Source organism: Petaurus breviceps, unplaced genomic scaffold, assembly GCF_028583685.1.
Source record: "Petaurus breviceps papuanus isolate PSGF00001 unplaced genomic scaffold, PetGlider_PUasm1.0 37, whole genome shotgun sequence".
NCBI classification, from domain to species: Eukaryota; Metazoa; Chordata; class Mammalia; order Diprotodontia; family Petauridae; genus Petaurus; species Petaurus breviceps.
The window spans coordinates 4958694-4979199 of NW_027186296.1; the positions used below are offsets into that span (position 1 = coordinate 4958694).

The following is a 20506-nucleotide window of genomic DNA, read 5'->3' on the forward strand; positions in this document are numbered from 1 at the left end:
AGGGCCGAGGGCCGCTTGTGGTTGTGGCGAGGCCCTGTGAGGGAATGCTGAGGAGGAACAGGGGCATCTCCCTCCTCCCATCTTGAGGTGGGAAGACTTGAACCTACCAAGACCTTCATTGCCTGTGACCTCAAAGAATTGATTCATTCGGAACCGCTACTCTACCTCCCAAATTGGGGGTTAGACTAGATTCGCTCTGAGATCTTCATTCTAAGTTGTAGAAACCCACCTTGTAGTTCAGTTAGATCTCTCTGGGGACTCCCTACTCATTGGTAGTAGGGGTGAAGGATGGGAGGCGGGGTGGAGATTGGAAAGAACACAACTATATGCTTTTGTGGAGAATTTTAACCAAAGCCTTCTTGGGTATAAGTAGCAAAAATCATATCTGCAAAGATCAAGCAGTCAATGTATGTAAACTAATGGTTCTCAAAAGAAGAATGAAAAACTATTAACAATAATCTAAAAGAATGCTCCAAATCACTAGTAATAACAACACTAATAATTAATATAAATCAAAACAAATCAAAGGTTTCCCCTATACTTATCACATTGGCAAAACTGACAAAAGATGGGAATGATCAGCCTCCTAGGGCTTTGTAAAAAGACAGGAATGCTAATGCACTTTTGGAGTTGTGAATTGGCTCAACCATTTTGGAAAGCAGTTGGAAATTATGCTAAGAAAATGACTAAAATAACTTTTGACCTATAGATTGTTTTGGTAGTCATAGAGAGAGGTCAGACACATGAGGACAGGTCCCATATGCTTCCAAATATAGGAAATATGTTTATATTTCCTCTTGTTCCCAATTGTTAGTGCTTTTCTACTGGTATTTAGTGTGCCTTGTATTTATTGTGCATATATGTATTATTTGTTTATAAGCATACATGTTATCTCCTCTGATAAAATGTAAGCTCTCTGAGACCAGTGGTTGTTTCATTTTTTTGTCTTTGAATCATGAGCTCCAAGAATGGCACCTAGCAAATAAAAGTGCCTAATAAATGTGAATTGATTTTTGTAATAAAGTAGATTCTGTGATTAGGGAATGGCTAAATAGATGGCAAATTATAAGTATAATTAATATAGAAAAGTACAGGAAGATAGAACTAATGCAAAGTGAAGTAAGCAGAATCAGTAAAAACAGTATGTACAATGTGTACAACCATGTAAATGGAAAGAACAACCCAATTGAAATTAAACAATATGAAACTACAGTGGCCAAGCTCAGCCCAAAAGAAGATATGGGAATATTCCTCCCTCCCTTCTTTGCAAGGTGAGAAATTATAAATGTGGAATGCTACAAATAATGGCAAACTTGGTTGCTTGTAGGACCATAGAATTGAAAGAAACCTTAGAGGACTTCTAGTCCATGCCCTTAATTCTACTGATGAAGAACTGAGATCCAGTTAAGTGACTTGCTTAAGGTCATGAGATAAGAAGGAACTCAGGTGTTGTGACTCAAGAACTATTGCTGTTTCTTCTATCCCACAATGTATTGTTTGTTTTTACTGAACTGTTTTCTTAAAAAAAAAAAGCTACAACAAATAATTCTCTGGAAAAGTAAGGGGTAATAATACTTGGGATAGCGTAGGTGTTATTGAAAACAAAACTTTAAAATTAAATTGTAGGCATTTATAGTTCAGGTGTGGAAAGGTAAAACATCCTGGTTAAATTCCCCAAATTCTAGGAACCCCAAATCCTGAAATTCATGAATTATGGTTTCATGCAATTTCTCAAGTTAGAACAGTGATCATTATGATTTATTTCTGCATTCTACATTTCATTCTTTCTGACCATCAAAATCGAGGAGGAAAGCAGTCAATAGCAAATGTGTGTTTCATGTATATACATGTTTTGGAGGCAGGGGAACTAGAGAAAATATAAGGGAAATAGATTTCAATGGGGAGAAAAACATTCAAAAAGCACAAGGGGTAATATCAGAGAAACTAACCATTTGGCAAACACTAAGTGCTACTAAGTGTGCAAGGTATAATGTCAGGTGTTGAAGCTTAGCTCTACTTGATTGTGGGAGCTTCTCCCCTATCAGTTTCACTATTTATAAAGAAAATGTTTTTCTAAACCTTTAAGGGCCATAAAGATGCAATTATTTGTTTTTATTAGAAATTAAATTTAGAACTACAAATCCTTTTGTATAAAATAAACTTCCTACATAATTAAGAACTGAATAAATTATAAAAGAAGACGATTAGTAATCATACCCTGTATGAAGGAGATAAGGTAGTTTTATCAGAAAACATTATTGGTAGGAAAGTGGTCACAAAGATAGTTATTCACATTATAAGGATAGACGTGAAGACAACTGTTATCAGTTCCTTAAAATAGTTTAGTCCAGTCATATAAAACAACATATAGTTATGGATTTTTCTCTTGAAGTAAAATTTGCATTTAAGTGTGGAATCTTAAAAAATGGGTGCTCAGGAGGGACAAGGACACTTTGGCAAGATGTTTAACAATATCTTAAAAACATTAAGTATCAAGTCAGTTAATGGGTGAACATGTATTAATCACCTACAGTATACTAGTCACTGTGCTAAATGCTAGGGATACAAAAAAAAGGGCAAAAGATAATCCTTGCTCTCAAGGAGCTCACAGTCTAACAGGGAGACAACATGTAAATAGCTATGTACAAATAAGATATATCTATAGATATCTGCATATCTATAGAAGTAGATGTTGACATCTATACATAGATATTAATATCTATAGATATAGATACACATGCAGAGGATAAATGGGAGATATTTGATAGAGGGAAGGCACTAGCATCACTAGGGATCAGGAGAGGTTTCTTTTAGATGGTAGTATAGGATTTTAGCTGGGAAGGGAGGAAAGGCAGGGAAGCAGAGATGAGGAGAGAGAGTATTCCTGGCATAAGGAACAAACAGTGAAAGCACCTGGAGTTTGTAGATGGAGTATCTTGTTAGAAAAACAGCCAAGAGGCCAATGTCAATGGATCACAAAGTACGTGGAGGGGAGTAAGACATAAGAAGACTGGAAAGGAAGGAGGGGGTCAGATTGTAAAGAGCTTTGATTGCCAAATGGATTTTATATTTGGTTCTGGAGGTGATAGCCACTGTACTTTAGGAAGATTAATGGATTGGATTGGAGTGGAGGCAGACTTGTACAAGCAAGGAAATCTGCCAGGGGTTGGGGATTCAAAGATACAAAAATTACAGTCACTACCATCAAGGAGTTTACATATTATTAGGGAGACAAGTTTCTTGGATGTTCTACAGATGGAGCTGTCTGTTTTATTTTTGCCACTTCCTCTAATCTAATCCTCCTATTTTATTTTGCTCAACATTCCACAGAACCCTGAAAATGTGGCCAGCCTCTGTTTGGCAGAAGGAGCAGCAGTGGGTTTATGGAAAAGCAGATTTTGGTAAAGCTCTAAGGAAAACTTTCTTAAGAGTGAGAGCTCTCCAAAACTAGAATTGACTGTAGTCCTTCCCCTCACGAGAAGACTTTAAGCAGAGACTGAATGACTATAATTTTATTAAGGCTCATGTAGAGAAGTATAGGTTCCAGTATAAATTATACCAATTGACCTCTGAAGTTACTTCTACTTCTGAGATTCTCTGTTTGACAAAAAGAAATTATGTAAGCAAAGTGAGAGCTTAGGTTGAAGGAGGTTCAGGTTCTTTGCAAGTCAGCACTGAAGCCCTGAAAGGAAAGCTGTTCTTTCATTACAGAAGGTATATGGAGAGTGGAACTATGAATGACCTTACATTGCTAACATCCCATGGGGTATTTTGAGAGATGCTAGTGGCCATCTGTGTTAATCATGAAATCTACTGGATTCTTTTTCTATTTATAAGCCTGGTGGTGTGATCTGAGGTCATAGAATATTTTGTTTCATTGATTCTTAACTACTTGCCTATAGCACTTGCCTTCTTATGGGTGTTGGTTTTCTGTGATTCAGTTTACATACAAGTCAGTAAGTCAGCCAATAGATATTTTTGAGTGCCTCCATTGCTGGGGACACAAAGAAAGGCGAAAGACAATACCTGTTCTCTAGGAACTCGCAATCTAATGGGGGAAACAACATTTAAAGAATTATGCACGAACTATATACTGGATAAAATGGAAATAATTAACAGAGGGAAGGCACTAGAATTAAATGCTATCATAATAGAAGATTGGATTTTAGTTGGGATTTGAAGGAAGGGGGAGATCATGAATAGAAGCATTCTGTACAAGCAGTGAAAATCTGCACTCAGGAGATAGAATTATTGAAGAACTGCAAGGAAGTTCACTGTCTCTGGGTTATAGAATAGATGGGGATGGTATAAGGCAAGAAAACTAGAAAGGTGGTTTGGGTATAGGCTTATGTTATAAAGGTCATTAAGGATATAGAAGATGGTTTTGTAGTCAATACTTACCTTTGCAGATACCCTCAAGAGGTAGAATGGTATATTGCTACCATTTTATAAAAGAGATGGAACCATTAAAAGGTTAGAAGATGGGGTCCCAAGACACATCACAGTTAATAAGTCTTGCTAACTTTTGACTCTGAATTTGACTCTCTCTATCAGATTACATAGCTCAAGCTCTGTTAACTGTTATTCAGTCCTCCTTTTTTTGTAAAATACCCTGAGGCCCTTGGGCTAAAATAGAGTCTAGGAAAGTGGTTTCCTTTTCTCTGTGTGGTTCTCACACAACCACCAATAGTTATTTATCAATTTGCTGTTATGTATCAATGCATTGCAAAGTACTTTGAGGGTTATAAAGAGGTATTAGGTAAACTCCCTAACTTCAAGAAATTTGTGTTATGTTTGGGGATATAACACTAACCTATATCAATTAAAACATAGTGCAGGAGTGGGGAACCTGTGGCCTAGAGACCACATGTGGCCTTCTAGGTCCTTGGGCTTTTGACTGAATTCAAGTTTTACAGAAGAAATCCTTTTATTAAGGGGATTTATTCTGTGAAGTTTGGGTTCAGGCAAAAGGTCACACTTGAGGACCTAGATGGTTACATATGGCCTTGAGGCAGCAGGCAGGTATCACATCCCTTTGTACTGAACATAAATATAAAAAGAATTCAGTTAAGGCAAAGGCCATTGTTGGCTGAAGATTCCTGGAAATGTTTTGGTGGGAGAATTCCAACTTGATCTTCTTTGTGAAGGATGATAAGGATTTGACTTGACAGAGGGAAAGAGGGAGGACATTCTAAGCAAGCAGAACAGTATAGGTTAAAAGAATGGAGGTAAGGGATGTAGATGAATTATGTCCACCTGTGCAGAAGGTGCATGCTGGGAGCAATGGAAAATCAGATGAATTTGTAGCTGTATTATCTTCTTTGGGCCTCAGTTTCCTCACCTGTAAGGTTATTTACAATGCACTCACTCGTGTGCTCTTGCTTTCTACACACACACACACATGTACACACACACATATATACATATATTTAAACATATATACACCATACTATATACATACACACATCCACAGACACACAGAGGAAAGTAAGAAGGCAGCAGAAAGGCTAGAAAGGGCTTTGAAAGTTAAATAGAACATTGTAGACTTGAGATGGTAGATTTTTTTGAGCAGAAATAGTTTAAGATTGCTTCTGGATTTTAGCAAACACCATCACCAGTTCTGTGTTTTGTTTTCTGCTTTTTGAAGGGCAATTGGGGTTAAGTGACTTGCCCAAGGTCACACAGCTAGTTTTTGTGTTGTGTCTGAGGCCAAATTTGAATTCAGGTCCTCCTGACTCCAGGGCCAGTGCTCTATTCACTTCGACTCCTAGCTGCCCCTACCAGTTCTGTTTATTGTTGGGGCTACCAACTACCCTTGTAGTTCTCAACCTCCCCATCACCTAATTTGTATTTTTTGCCTCCTTGTGGATGTGTAGTATGTTTTTCATTCTCTAAATGGTAGTGGAGGGTACTTTATAACAGAGACACCATAATTATTTTCAGTAAAATTAGAGTTGAAACAAGGAAAACAAATCAAATGGAAGTGAGTAGGAATAGAAAAAGGCCATATCTACTGAACTAGTTGTTAGGTACCTTATTCTGTGCTAATTGTTAGCAAAAGGAAATGGAACATTTGTTAAGTGGCCTATTGAATTATCTGTTGTTTTTGTTTGTTTTACTCTTTAAAATCATTCAACGATCAAGTATCTATTAAGCACCTACTATGTATCAGGCACTATATACTTGCTAGGTGCTGGGTATATAAATCAGAAATGTGTCAAGAGTCTACCTAGTAGCTTCCCAACTTGGGATTTGATTAGCCTGTTTCAAACCGGGCATGGATATATCACCTAAGTGAGAATGAAGAAATCTGGGTTCTTGTTCTATCCTTGCCTTTAATGAATTAGCTATATGATCTCATGCAAGTTAGACTTCTGTTCTTTTAACTGCAAAATGATTGTTCTCCATTAGATGTTCTTTAATGTCCTTTTAGCTCTACAATTCCAAATTTATAATGATATGTGTGTGTGATGTGTGTGTATTTGTGTGTATAGATATGTACATACATATGCATATATATGTGGGTTTATTCATGTTATCTCAAATACTTTATAGGTAGAAATTCGTTTTTCAGATTATCTGAATATTTCCATTGATCATAAGAGGGATGGGATACAGGATAAAGAAATAGAAAAGGGGAAGTTGAGAGGGATGGGATATTTTAGGGTAGGGGTCCCAAAACCTTTTTTGTCATGGGACCCTTTAGCAGTTTGATGAAGACTATGGATCCTTTCTTAGAATACATACGTTTTTAAATACATAAAATAAATGAAAGGAAATTCTAAATTATAGTTAGGGTTTTTTTTCTCCTTTTAATTAGTTAATTTATTTTTAGTTTTCAACGTTCACTGTCATAAATTTTAAATTTTCTCCCCCTCCCTTCCCACCCCCTCCCCAAGACAGCATGCAATCTGATATAGGCTCTACATATACATTCCTATTAAACGCATTTTCACATTAGTCATGTTATATAGAAGAATTAGAAAGAATGGGAGTAATCACGAGAAAGAAAAACGTAAAACAAAACAAAAAAAGAAAATAGTCTGTTTGAATCTGCCGTCAGACTCCATATTTCTTTTTCTGGATGTGGATGGCATTTTACATCATAAGTCTTTTGGAATTATTTTAGGTTCTTGCATTGCTGAGAACTAAGTCTATCCAAGGCAGTCATCACACATTGTGGCTGTTACTGTGTATAATGTTCTCCTGGTTCTGCTCACTTCACTCAGCATCAGTTCATTCAAGTCTTTTCAGGTTTTTCTGAAATCTGCCTGTTCATTATTTCTTATAGCACAATAGTATTCCATTACATTCATATACCACAACTTGTTCGACCATTACCCAATTGATGGGCATCCCTTCAATATCCAATTCTTGGCTGTCATAAAAAGAGCTGCTATAAATATTTTTGTACATGTGGGTATAGTTAGATATTATTAAAAATAAAGATGTGATTTTATTCCTTGTCAAAATTCATGGACCACCTGAAATCTATTTATAGACCTTTTGAGGGTCCATGGACCCCAAGTTAAGAAGCCCTACCAAAACAGGAACAGAAAGTAGGGGAGAGAATGGAAAATAAAAAGAGGACCCCTAAAGGTTAGAAGGGTGGTTCTATAGGCAAACAAACTTTTATTTTACAATTTTGAGGTCACCCCTAGTCTTACTGATTTTAGTAATATTATATGAGGAAAACATAACTTGGTTTCCCCTGGTTATTCCTAGGTACAGATATATGTACATATATGCATATAGACATACCCGTACATATACATATATGTGTACATGTATGTGTGTATATATGAACATACCAGAAAACTACAGAGTACATGCATGATAATCTTAGAAGGGATATTACTAGCCACTAAAAAGACCAGAAAATGCTTCCTGGAGGATATGGTACATGAACTTTCTTTAAAGTAACTTTTAAAAGGAACTAAAAAATTCTAAAAGAGGTTTATGTGGGAAGAACATTCCAAGCATGGAAGCATTTCAGCCAGTGCAAAAGCATAGATATGGGAAATGGAATGACTTTTGGCAGGAACAGCATGTAGGCTATGTGGCTGGATCATAGAGTGAATTAAAAGAAGTATAATGTAAAAAAGATGGGAAAGTTAGAAAGGGGTCAGGTTGTGAATGGCTTTGCCAAACAAAAGATTTTATATTTTATCCTGGATAATAAAGGAATCATTGGAGATTATTGAAGTGGGAGGATTGACATGACTAGATTTAACACTTTAGGAAAACCAGCAGCATGATTGGGTCTATGTGAGTAGAAGGAAGGGTTATATGTGAAAGATGCTGAAGAGAAAGAAATTATAAGATTTTTGCAATTGATTAAATATGTATAGAACGATCAAGGATAATAGGTTCCAAACCTGGGTGATTAAGAAGTTTAGAAGAGGGAAGGATATATAGAGAAAGATAATGAATTATCTTTTGGATATGTGTTGACTTTGAAATGCTTACAGGACATCCATTTTGGAGTTTCCAATATTCTGTGATGTGCAACTGAAGCTCTGGAGAAAGACGGGATAAATCAATATTGGAATCATTTCTATAGAGCTGATAAGTGAATAAGGGATGCTGATGAGATTATCAAGTCAGAGAATAGAGAGGGGAAAAAAGAAGTCTCAGGACAGACTTAGGGGCTACTTAACGGTTAGTGAGCATGATGATGGTTTAACATGTCTAAAACTAAACGCATCTTTCCCTCCTAAACGCTCCCTCCTTCTTGCTTCCATATACTATAGAGAGCACCATCATCTTCTTATCCCTCCAACTCACAACCTAGGAGTCATCCTGGACTCTTCACTATCTCTTCCTCTTCCCTGCCCTGCCCCCCCCCCAAATCCATTCTGTTTCTAAGACCTATTTTGCCTTTGTAACATTTCTTGAAAGTGCTCTTTTCTTCTCTGACATTACCACCACTTTGGCAGGCCTTCATCTCTTCAAACCTTGCTTGCTGAGGTATCTGCCTGCCTCAAGTCTCTCTGCACTATATTCCATCCTCTATTCAGCCACCAAAATGATTTTCCTAAATCACAGGTCTGTGTGCTTTTATAGCCCAAAGGGCTATAAAATTGTGTATACCACTACTAGGTCTGTATCCCAAAGAGTGAAAAGAAAAAAGGGCTTATAGGTACAAAATAATTTATAGTAGTTCTTTTTGTGGTGGCAAAGAATTGGAAATTGAGGGGGTGCCCATCAATTGAGGAATGACCAAAGAAGTTGTGGTATATGGTTTTGGTGGACTATTATTGTGCTATGAGACACGACAAGCAAAGATACTTTCAGAAAAGCCTGGGAAGACCTGTATGAACTAATGCAAAGTGAAGTGAGCAAAACCAGGAAAACATTGTACACAGTAACAGAAATATTGTATGATGATCAACTAAATGACTTAGATTCTTTGATCAAGACAATTATCCAAGACAGTTCTGAAAGACCATGTTCTCCAGAGAAAACTAATGAAGTCCAAATGAAGACTGAAGCATATTATTTCCACTTTCTTTATTTTTCTTCCTTTTTTCCCCAACATGGCTAATATAGAAATGTTTTTCATGATTTCACACGTATAATTGATATCACATTTCTTGCTTTCTCAGTGAGTATGGGGTGTGTGAGAGAACGAGAGAATTTAGAAGTGAATATCTTAAAAATGAATCTTAAAAATTAAAAAGAATAGCCTTGCACTTCCTCAAGAATCTATAGTGTCTCAGTCTCCCACCTTATCGTAGCTGAACCTTCCTATTTGTTTTCAAGGTCTTTTTCTAACTCTCTTTTCCCTACAATCTCACTTCTTAAGACTTTCTAAATGATTCTTTCACTCCAGCTGTGGTAACCTATATTCTTTGATTATCATGTTCATTTTCCTTATTTCACTCATTCCTTTCTCCTCTTTTACAGTATGTGTATATTAACTTGCCCAGCCTGGAAAGCCTTATTTTAATTTCTTCTCTTTCCCCCTTAATACTCAAGTGATCAAACTTTCTACCTTATTATCAGAACACTTAGAATATGTAGTTTTAATTCTATCTTATATTTTTTCAAGTATTTATATCATTTCCATAGTCTAGATTGTAAGCTCCTTTAGATCAAGGACCATGTCACATATTCTTGTTTTCCTTATGATGCTACTTCTTCCACCCAAAGCACCTCAGCATTGATGTAGCAGTGGTACACCATAGGTGTTAAATTTGTGCTTGGTGAGTGAAAGAAGGCAGAAGGAAACCAGCATTTGTTAGGCATCTCCTATGTGCCAAGCATTGTGCTATGTACTTTACAAATATCTTATTTAATCCTTACAACAACCCTGGGAGTTAGGTGGTATTATCGTCATCATTTTATAGTTGAGAAAACTGAGGCAGATAGAGGTTAGGTGACTTATCCAAGGTCACATAGCTACTAAGACTCTGAGACTAGATTTGAACTTGGATCTTTCTGACTCCTGGCCCAGTCCTCTATTCATTGTACCATCTAGCTACTTGTAAGTTTGGGAAATAAAGATGTAATTGTTTTTATTCCCTAAAGATATCCCAGAGCATAGGGCCCTTTTTTGAGGCTGCTAAATCATCGAAGTTAAGTGAGAAAACATAACCTGTGGCATGATTTGGAATAGCCAGGTTTATCCCCACACCACTCATGTAGGTTATTGTGTTTTTTTTTTCTGACAGGAAGATGAAGTGGTTCTCCAGTGTGTTGCTAACATCCACAAGGAGCAAAGAAAGTTCTGTTTGGCAGCTGAAGGACTTGGGAACCGCCTGTGTTTCTTGGAACCAACTTCCGAAGCTAAAGTAAGGTTTACCTTCCTTCTCCTGTCCCTTATTCTCCCTTCTCAGTTAGAGAGTGACCCCATTAGGTACTGGAAAAGGACAATTTTCTTTTTCAGACTTGAGAATAGGATGCTAAAAAATGGCTTTGTCTCTTGGTTAGTGATGGAAACAGGAATGTGGACACAGCAGTGTGAAGTATGGGAGGCACTCTTGGTCCTCCCAACATTCGGTAGTACTTTCTAGGAAGTTAAAGTTATTCATAGAATCTTGGATTTTTCAAGCTGGTGGGCATCAAATAATCCCTTTTCTAGATGAAGAAATAATCTCTCTGGGCTTATTCTTATTAATCACTCTGCCCCAAACATGTCCCCACTTCACTTTCCCTCTCTCCATCCCCCTTTAGTTAATTTGCAGACCTGTGAAAATAATGAGAGGCAGTGTTGTTAGCCTTGAAGCCAGGAAAGCCTGATTCAGCATGCTAGTTGTGTGACCCCAGACAAATCACTTAACATCTTGCTATTCTAGACAGCTCTCTAAGACTGTAAATTGTAGAGAAAGTTCCAGACTACATTGGTAGAGGGGAGTTCCTTATACTAGCTATATCATAGGACCAGTTCCTATCTCTACTTTAAGATATAAAATTTTTATATGATATATATGTGAATATATGTCATTATGATATTTGATATACTAATAGGTTGTAGTTATATGCCTTATATGACCTGATAGGAAGAAAATATAAGACTTTCTTTTGTGATGACATACTTATATTATGATGACATACTTATATACTGAACTTTTCTATCATCTATCTTTTGTCTACAACTCAACTTTTATTATTACTGTTTGAGGTGGATATAGATATCTACATTTTCATGATACTCCCATTCCTGTGTACCTTGAAGGCCCAACTGAGTACCTATTTCCTCTATAAGCACTTCTTGGGCTGTGGAAGAGGTAGAACACCTCAGCATGTCTAAGCTGACTAACAAACTCTTCTCTCAGACAAATAAATACATATATATATATTTATCTGTATATCACTTAAGAAAGTTTGCAAAAAATAGACCACCTGCTTCTGTGAGTTTATGTGATTCATATTTCTAAATAATGCTTCCCCCCAGTAGCTTTGTTTCTTTTTCTTCATGGTTTATTACCTTATGAATACATTGATATCTGTCTATAGTAATAGCACTCACATACACAGAACATAATAAGTAAAATAAAGAGGAAAGAAATAGACCACACTGCATCCTTTTAAAAGTCTATTGCCTAGTTTCCTTTATAAAACCATTACTAATATCTGTATCTTTTGAACTATATTATCTGAACCTTTCTATAAACCTTTCGAGGGTGGAAAACATGTTTTTGCATTCTCTGTGTAATACTATTTTTTTTTGTCTGAGCCATTATTTAATTTGTATAGGGGATCTTAGTGAAGAAATTCCTCTGCTAGTGCAGAACAGCATCTTTACCAAAATTTGTAGTCTTAGATTGTTTTCCAGTACACCACTAACCAAAAAGAATTTCACAAGTCCATGAGATATGTATTGTAGCTAACTTTATTTCAAGAGACATGAAACGTGCATGTGGAACTCCAGATGCAAGCACAGAGTTTATAATCCAAACAGAAGCTTGCATATTTATTTGATTACAACAAAGACGGGAAGAGAGACACCAGTCCCCTCCAAAACAGGAGTAGCACAGCAGAAGGAAGAGAGCAATAGGGATGGGGAAAGGACTAATTCCCTAACCTCCCCCCTCCCCCACAAAGGAGAGATGAAACTATTAATAAGTAAGATAGCAAAAGCGACATTCTTCTTCCTTGGGAACTGCTAGACTATGAAGATAGGATGGTATGCTTATCTACAAGGGTTCAAGCAACACAATTTCTTTGTCTGATGCATGCTGATTGGTGCCTGTCTTGACTCCAAAGGACACACAGGGACACAGTTTTTAACAGTTTTTGTTGAAGAGTGAGTTCTTGTCACAGTATCTAGTAGGTACAGGTTTATAAAAATAGTAGGACCAGGCACCAACTGAGGTTTCTTTGGGGTTCTTGGAATTGGTCTGTGAGATCTGACTCCAATAGGGTAAATACCAGAAGAAAGAGACTCAGTATGAAGCAGAAATTCAGATTTTGCTAGTGAATAATCCATGGCTACACAGCTAGTAAGTAACAGAGGCTTAATGTGAACCCAGGTCCTCTTGACTTCGGATTCTCCACTACATCCCACCACTTTCTTCCTGGGCAGTGTCCGTAACAGGGAGTTAAGTTTGGGGTGCAAATAACAAATTATGTCAGTTCGGGTTTCATCCTTGACTTGTTCAGAGTCCTTTGTATACTGTGGGTCCAGTGTTTCTGGAAAATATGGCAACTCAGAAAGACAAGTTGAGGGGGCTCCTTAACAACTAATATGTAACAGAAGTAGAATTTGAACCCAGATCTTCATACTTTATAAATTATATTTTAATTTAAGTAAATTTATAATATATAAATATATTATAATAGAAATATATAAGTAAATTATATTTTAAATTAATTATTATTTAAATTATATATGCCTCCTTGACAAAATGATTGCCTTCATTTTATGTTTGGGGAAATTGAATCATAGGGAGACTTATACTAAGTAATCTGTCAAGTCTATGACAGGGCAGGGAATTGCAGAGTTCCTAGAATTGAATTATGAGGCTTCCTTCTAAATACGATCATCTACTTGGAACTACAAAACTTTTATCAATCAGAGCAAAATACACCACACTTTTAGCCCTATGAAAAATTATCTGAAATTCCTTAGTATTTAGTTCTATAGTGTGAACAGAGATAATTTATAAGGTAAAAATCCTTATGTTAGATATAGGCAGTAAATATTAAGTTATAAACAGCAGATTATGATTTCTTTCAGTCTGCAGATTGTAAATCAATCAGGAAACCCTAGAAACCATTGGAATTTTTATCTAGTAAATGTCAAATCAGTTAAGGATTAAAAAGATCATCTATGTAAGTAAACTCAAGAAACATAGAGTGATTAACCTGATAAGTGTGATGTAGTACTTCAGAATTGTTTTGATTTACATCTCTCTAATCAATAGTGATTTAGAGCATTTTTTCATATGACTATAGATAGCTTTAGTTTCTTCCTCTGAAAACTGCCTGTTCAAATCCTTTGACCATTTATCAGTTGGGGAATCATTTGTATTCTTATAAATTTGACTCCATTCTCTTTATATTTTAAAAATGAGGCTTTTATCAGAGACACTGCAAACCTTAAGTTCTTTTGTGGCTTGAAGTACATGGGTTTCCTTTACCCCACTCCTTCCTCTATCTAATATCAACATACCATTTTCTAAAGTATTTACAATTGATTTACTATGAAGCACTGTAGGGCCAGGAGTTGTTGCAATAATGGATGACAAGCAGCTAGGTGGCACAGTGAATAGAGCACCAGTCCTGGAGTCAGGAGGACCTGAGTTCAAATGTGACCTTGGACATTTAACACACACACACACACACACACACACACACACACACACACGCCATGTGATCTTGGGCAAGTCACGTAACCCCAATTGCCCTACCTTTCCCCTCCAGAAAAAAAATAATGGATGACAAGATTCATAGTCCATAGTTAACAACTATTCTTATAGCTGCTTCTTGGTGGTTCAACATATTAAAAAGATATTTGCATCCTATCTTTAGTTCTCTCATGCCTAAAATTTTTTTTGGTCTGTGTCTTGATATTAACTTATTTATAGCTTTGTGGCTATAACTTTGCCACTGCTGCCCCTTAGTCTAAGCATCTCAAAGTGTGTTGTGCACAAAACAGGAGCTTACTAAATGTTTGTTGAATTGAATCTACAAGAGAATATAAGTGGTAGACTCATGACAGAGTAACATGAAGCATATAGTGACAGAAGAAATCCAAGACTTTCTTTTAAATATCATATCTTATCCCTTAATTGAAGCACAAGGGTTTCATTTCTTATCTGACTTATATAGGGTTGTAACCAAAGACAGAAGAGCAAATCTGGAAAGTTTATTAAATACTTGATACATATAAGGGTAACTGAACTATAGTGGGGGAACACTAAATAAACTCAGTTGGACAGAGTTTGGCCATGGTCAAAATTCAGTGTAATATGTCATGAACTGTCTAAGCAAAATGAGAATAGCAGTAAGGAAAACATGAGCTGACCAGGCAGTGGAAGCTTGATATGCTGAGGAAGCTGTTTGGCTTTTCTCATAACATTTTTTTCTTATGCCTAGAAGATATTCAGGCCACTCTTTTTCTTCTACCATTTTATGCTTTGTAGCTATGGACTACAGGCTATTTAGGTCCCATGAAATTGTAATGGTGTTTAACAAAACATTACCGCTCAAAAGAAATGGGCACAGATCTAAACGAAACCTTTCCTTCATTAATAGTTACTGAGTACTCTCACTAGGAACTGAGCCATAGAGGGAGTTTTATTTATTTATTTTTTTTAGTTTAAATGCTTTATTAACTGCTGATTTACATCATTCGTTTCTGACAGATTTTGAGTTACAAATTTTCTCCCTGTTTTTCCCCCACCCATCCCCCCGAAACAGCAGTCCCACAGGATATCCCCACCTCCAATCTGCTCTCTCCCATATTTTCTCCCATACCCATTTCAACTTTTCCAGTGGATCTCTATGCCCCAGTGCCTGTATATCTTTTTTCTTAATTACATGTAAGATGGTATTAATAATAGTATACACACACACACACACACACACACACACACACATATATATATTTGAATATTTGATTTTAAAAACTTTCAATTCCAGATTCATTCCCTTCCCCCCCCCACCCACCCCCACTGGGGGGACAAGCAGTTCAGTATAGGTTGTACATGTGTGGCTAATGCAAAACAATAACATAGTAGATGTATTGTAAAAGACTGACTATATTTCCCTCCCTCCTATCCCACCTCACACTTGTTCTATTCTCTATTTTGATCCTGTCCCTTTTCAAAAGTAGGTGCTTCCAGCTTCCCTCCCCCCCAGCCTGCCCTCCCTTCCATCATCCCCCCTCACATCCCCTTCCCCCCCATTCTCCTGGAGGGTGAGATCCCCTATTTAGTGTGTATTTCCCTCCCTTCTCAAGCCAGATTCAATAGGAATAAGGTTGACCTATTCCCTTTTGCCTTCCTATTCTTCCCCTCCATTGTAACAGTTTTCCCTTGCCTCTTCTATATGAGATAATTTACCCCATTCTGTCTCTCCCCATCTCCTCTCATTATATTCCTCTCACCTCTTAATTTCACCTTTTAAGTATCATCCCTTCCTGTTAAATTGGTCCTGTGCCCTCTATCTATGTATGCCTGTAAACGTATATACACACATTCACATATGTATTCATATGCCCACATACCCTCATATAAAAACACACACACACACACACACACACACATATATATATATATTTCTAATCCCTTCAACTACTGAGAAAAGTTTCATAGGTTACAATTATTGTTTTTCCATGTAGGAATGTTAATAGTTCAACTTTGGCCAGGTGGCTCAGCGAGCAAGAGCACCGGCTCCAGTGCCGGGACGACCCAGATCAAATCTGGGCCCAGACACTCAGCACCACACCCAGAGACAACAACTGGCCATGCAAGCCCGAACAAGCCACTCAACCCCAATCACTTAAAAAAAAAATAATAGTTCAACTTTGATAAGTTCCTTATGATTTCTTTTCCCTGTTTACCTTCTCATGCTTCTCTTGCTTCTTGTATCTGAATGTCAAATTTTCTATTCAATTCTGGTTTTTTCAGCAAGAATGCTTGAAAGTCCTGTATTCCACTGAATGACCATATTTTCCCCTGAAACATGATACTAAGTTTTGCTGGGTAGGTGACTCTAGGTTTTAATCCCAGCTCCCTTGACCTCCGGAATATCACATTCCAGGCCCTTCGATCCCTCAGTGTAGAAGCTGCCAGATCCTGGGTTATCCTGATTGTGTTTCCACAATATTCAAACTGTTTCTTCCTGGCTGCTTGTAATATTCTCTCCTTAATCTGGGAATTCTGGAACCTGGCTATAATATTCCTAGGAGTTTTCTTTTTGGGATCTTTTTCAGGAGGTGATCGGTGGATTCTTTCAACCTCTATTTTGCCCTCTGGTTCTAAAACATCAGGGCAGTTTTCTTTGAGAACTTCCTGGAGGATGCTTTCCAGGCTCTTACTTTGGTCATGGCTCTCAGGCAGTCCAATAATTTTTAAATTATATCTCCTGGATCTATTTTCCAGGTCAGTGGTTTTTCCCATGAGATATTTCACATTGCCTTCTATTCTTTCATTTGTTTGGATCTGTTTAACAACATCTTGATTTCTCATAAAGTCATTAGCTTCCATTTGCTCCAATCTAATTCTGAAGCAATGATTCTCCTCAGTGAGTTTTTGAGATTCTTTTTCCATCTGGCAAATTCAACTTTTTAAGGCATTCTTCTTCTCATTGCCTTTTTGAGCCTCCTTTGCCATTTGAGTCAGTCTGTTTTTTAAGGTATTATTTTCTTCAGTCAGGCTGTTGACTCTCATTTCATAATTTTCTTGCATTGTTCTCACTTCTCTTCCCAATTTTTCCTCCACTTCTCTTATCTGCTTCTTAAGGTCCTCTATGGCCTGTAACCAGCTTGTATTTTCCTTTGAAGCTTTTGGTGCAGGAGTTCTGACTTCACTGTTTTCCTCCTGTTCCATGCCTTGCTCCTTCTTATCCCCAAAATAGGAGTGTAATGTTGGAATCTTCTGTCTGCTTTGTTTCCTTTGCCTGCTCATTTTGTCACTCAATGATTTGACTTTTGGGCTTTTTGCCACAGTAGGACTCTGCCACCAGACAGGGGAGTTTTCGTCCCAAACGCTGGGGTTTTCTCAGCTGCCGGAGGTATTAGATGGGTGCCCTCTCTGAGGTCTCCACACGCTCTGGCAAGCTGGACACACACCCCAGCACCTCCACCCTAGACTGCAATCCAGATCCAAACAGGTTAAAGCAAGAGCGATGACCCCTCAGACTGGTGCTTGGTCCCCCTACACTCTGCAGGCCAGGAGCTGAAGCCTCCACGTGGCGCTGGCAGGCTGTGCTGGCGTCTCAGTGGTTTCTCGCTCCGGGGGTAAAAGCCATGCACTCCCACTTCCTGGATCCCAAAGTCCAGACTGCACTGGCCTCTCACCTTGTCCTTCGCATCTATGTATTGATAAATCTGGAAACGGCCACAGCTGCTGCTGATCTGGAGTCCCTCTGGCTGGCGGCTGGTCTCGGCGTGGGGCTGGGCTCTGCTCCCAGAGCTCTGCGCTGGCCGATTCCTGCCGGCCTGCCGGGCTGTTCTCAGTGGGAGGTTAGCTTCTCTGTGTCATTTTGTGGGTTCTGCAGCTCCAAAGTTTGTTTAGAGTCCCCTTTTTACATGGATTGGGGAGGGTGGAAGCCGGAGCCGCAGGAAGGTCGTGCTTCTACTCCGCCATCTTGGCTCCCAAATCGAGGGAGTTTTATAATATGAACATCATTGAAGGTTACTAAGTGCCCACTAGGCCCATTTAATGAGAGTGATTTGTTGAAAAATGAATATTGCTGTTTTTCCAGTGCTTCATATTTCACCATTTATATCCAATATTGTTTCCCCACTGATGACTCCAGTAAAATACTCCTTGACCTTCTCAAATAGTCCTGAAACTTCTAGAAATTTTCTAAATCCCAATTGCTCAATGACATCAAAATGACTCCAGTAAAAAGTAGGCTCCATCTAGCATATGTTATCAAGTGAACAACATAGCTTCTTTTCATTGCTTTGGCAAACAGGCCAAAGCCAATTTTCATAATGAATGAAAACTCTTCCCTTGCTTGATCTCTATTATTATTATCTTGGTTCAAGTCCAGCTAAAATTCTATTTTCTGTAAGAATCCTTTCCTGGTCCCCTTAATACTAGTTCCTTCCCTCTGATTAATGCACACACACACACACACACACACACACACACACAATACCTATATATCTATATATTTTATTTATATATAGTTGTTTGCCTATTATCTCCCCCATTAGATTGTGAGTTCCTTGATGGTAAGGATTGTTTGTGCTTTTTTTTTTTGTATCCTCAACTTTTAGCACAGTGCCTGGCATACATTGTGATTCATAAATGCTTGTTGACTTGACTTTCCCTGTGATTAGGAGAGTATACTTCTACAATATGATTTTATTTTCCAAAGAAAAGAAAATATGATGTATGTTTGCCATGCATTTCTGCTGAAGAATTAAACATACTTTTATAGTAGTATATTTTCACAAATATTCATCCACTTTACTCAGATTGTCAGATTTATTGGCATATAATTGGGCAAAATATTTCCTAATGATTGCTTTAATTTCTTGTTCCTTGTTGGTGATTTCACCCTTTTCATTTTTGATAATGACTCTTTGGTTTTCTTTTTTAAAATCAAATTAACCAATGACTTCTCTATCTTATTGATTTTTTTCATAAAATCAGCTCCTAGCTTTATTTATTGGCTCAATTTTTAAAATTTTCAATCTTGTTAATCTCACCTTTAATTTTCAGAATTTCCAAATTGTTGGTAAATTGGGGATTTGTAATTTGTTATTTTTCTATTTTTTTAGTTGCATATCCATTTAATTGATCTGTTCTTTTTCCATTTTGTTGATGTAAGAATTTAGAGAAATAAATTTTCCTCTAAGTACTGCTTTGGCTGTATCTCATAAATTTTGGTATGTAGTCTTATTATCATTCTCTTTAATGAAATTATTTGTTGTTTCTATATTTTGTTCTTTGACCCACTTATTCTTTAGGATTACATTATTTAGTTTCCAGGTAATTTTTTATCTACATTTCTACTGCCCTTTGTTCAATGTCATTTTTATTGCGTTATGATCCAAAAATAATACATTTTTTTGTATTTCTGACTTTTTGTATGGGTTTATATGCCCTATTACATGGTCATTTTTTGTGTAGGTGCCATGTGCTACTAAGAAAAAGGCATATTCCTTTCTGTTCTTATTCTGTTTTCTCCAAAAGTCTATCATATCTAACTTTTCTATTTGATTCCTTAGTTTCTTTCTTGTTTATTTTTGGTTAGATTTGTGAAATTCTGAGAGGGGACAGTTGAGATCCCCCACCAATACAGTTTTATTGTCTAGTTTTTCCTGTAACTCATTTAACTTCTCCTTTAAGAATCTGGATGCACTATCACTTGGTACATATGTGTTTAGTATTGCTTCATTGTCTGTGGTACCTTTTAGCAAGATATAGTTTCCTTCCTTACCTCTTTTAATTAGGTCTATTTTTGCTTTTGCTTTGAGATCAGCATTGCTACCTCTGCTTTTTTTTTTTTTTTACTTCAGCTGAAGCATAATAGCTTCTTCTCCAGCCCTTTACCTTTACTCTATATGTGTCTCTGCTGCAAGAGTGTTTCTTTTAAACAACATTGTAGGAATCTGGTTTTTGATCCACTTTGCACTCCGCTTCTGTTTTATGAGAGAGTTCATCCCATTCATGTTCAAAATTATGATTACTCCCTGTGTATTTCCCTCTATCTTGTTCTTCCTCTTATTTCTCCTCTCTCTCATTTCACCCTTTCCCTCCTTACCAGTGTTTTACTTCTGTCTATCATCTCCCCTGATCTGCCTTCCCTTCTGTCAGTCTCTCCCACTGTACTTAATCTCCTCTCTTCCTACTTCCCTGTTGGGTAAGACATTTTT

The 20506-nt window shown here is 37.2% G+C and overlaps 1 protein-coding gene across 1 annotated transcript in view; it reads left to right on the forward strand.

Moving 5' to 3' along the window:
- The window catches only part of RYR3 (ryanodine receptor 3), a 777114-nt gene that overhangs the window by 184969 nt on the left and 571639 nt on the right, over positions 1 to 20506 (forward strand). Inside the window, exon 2 of the mRNA XM_069097663.1 lies at positions 10677 to 10796. Within this exon, the coding sequence (XP_068953764.1) occupies positions 10677 to 10796 (120 nt within the window). The remainder of the gene's footprint in view (positions 1 to 10676; positions 10797 to 20506) is intronic.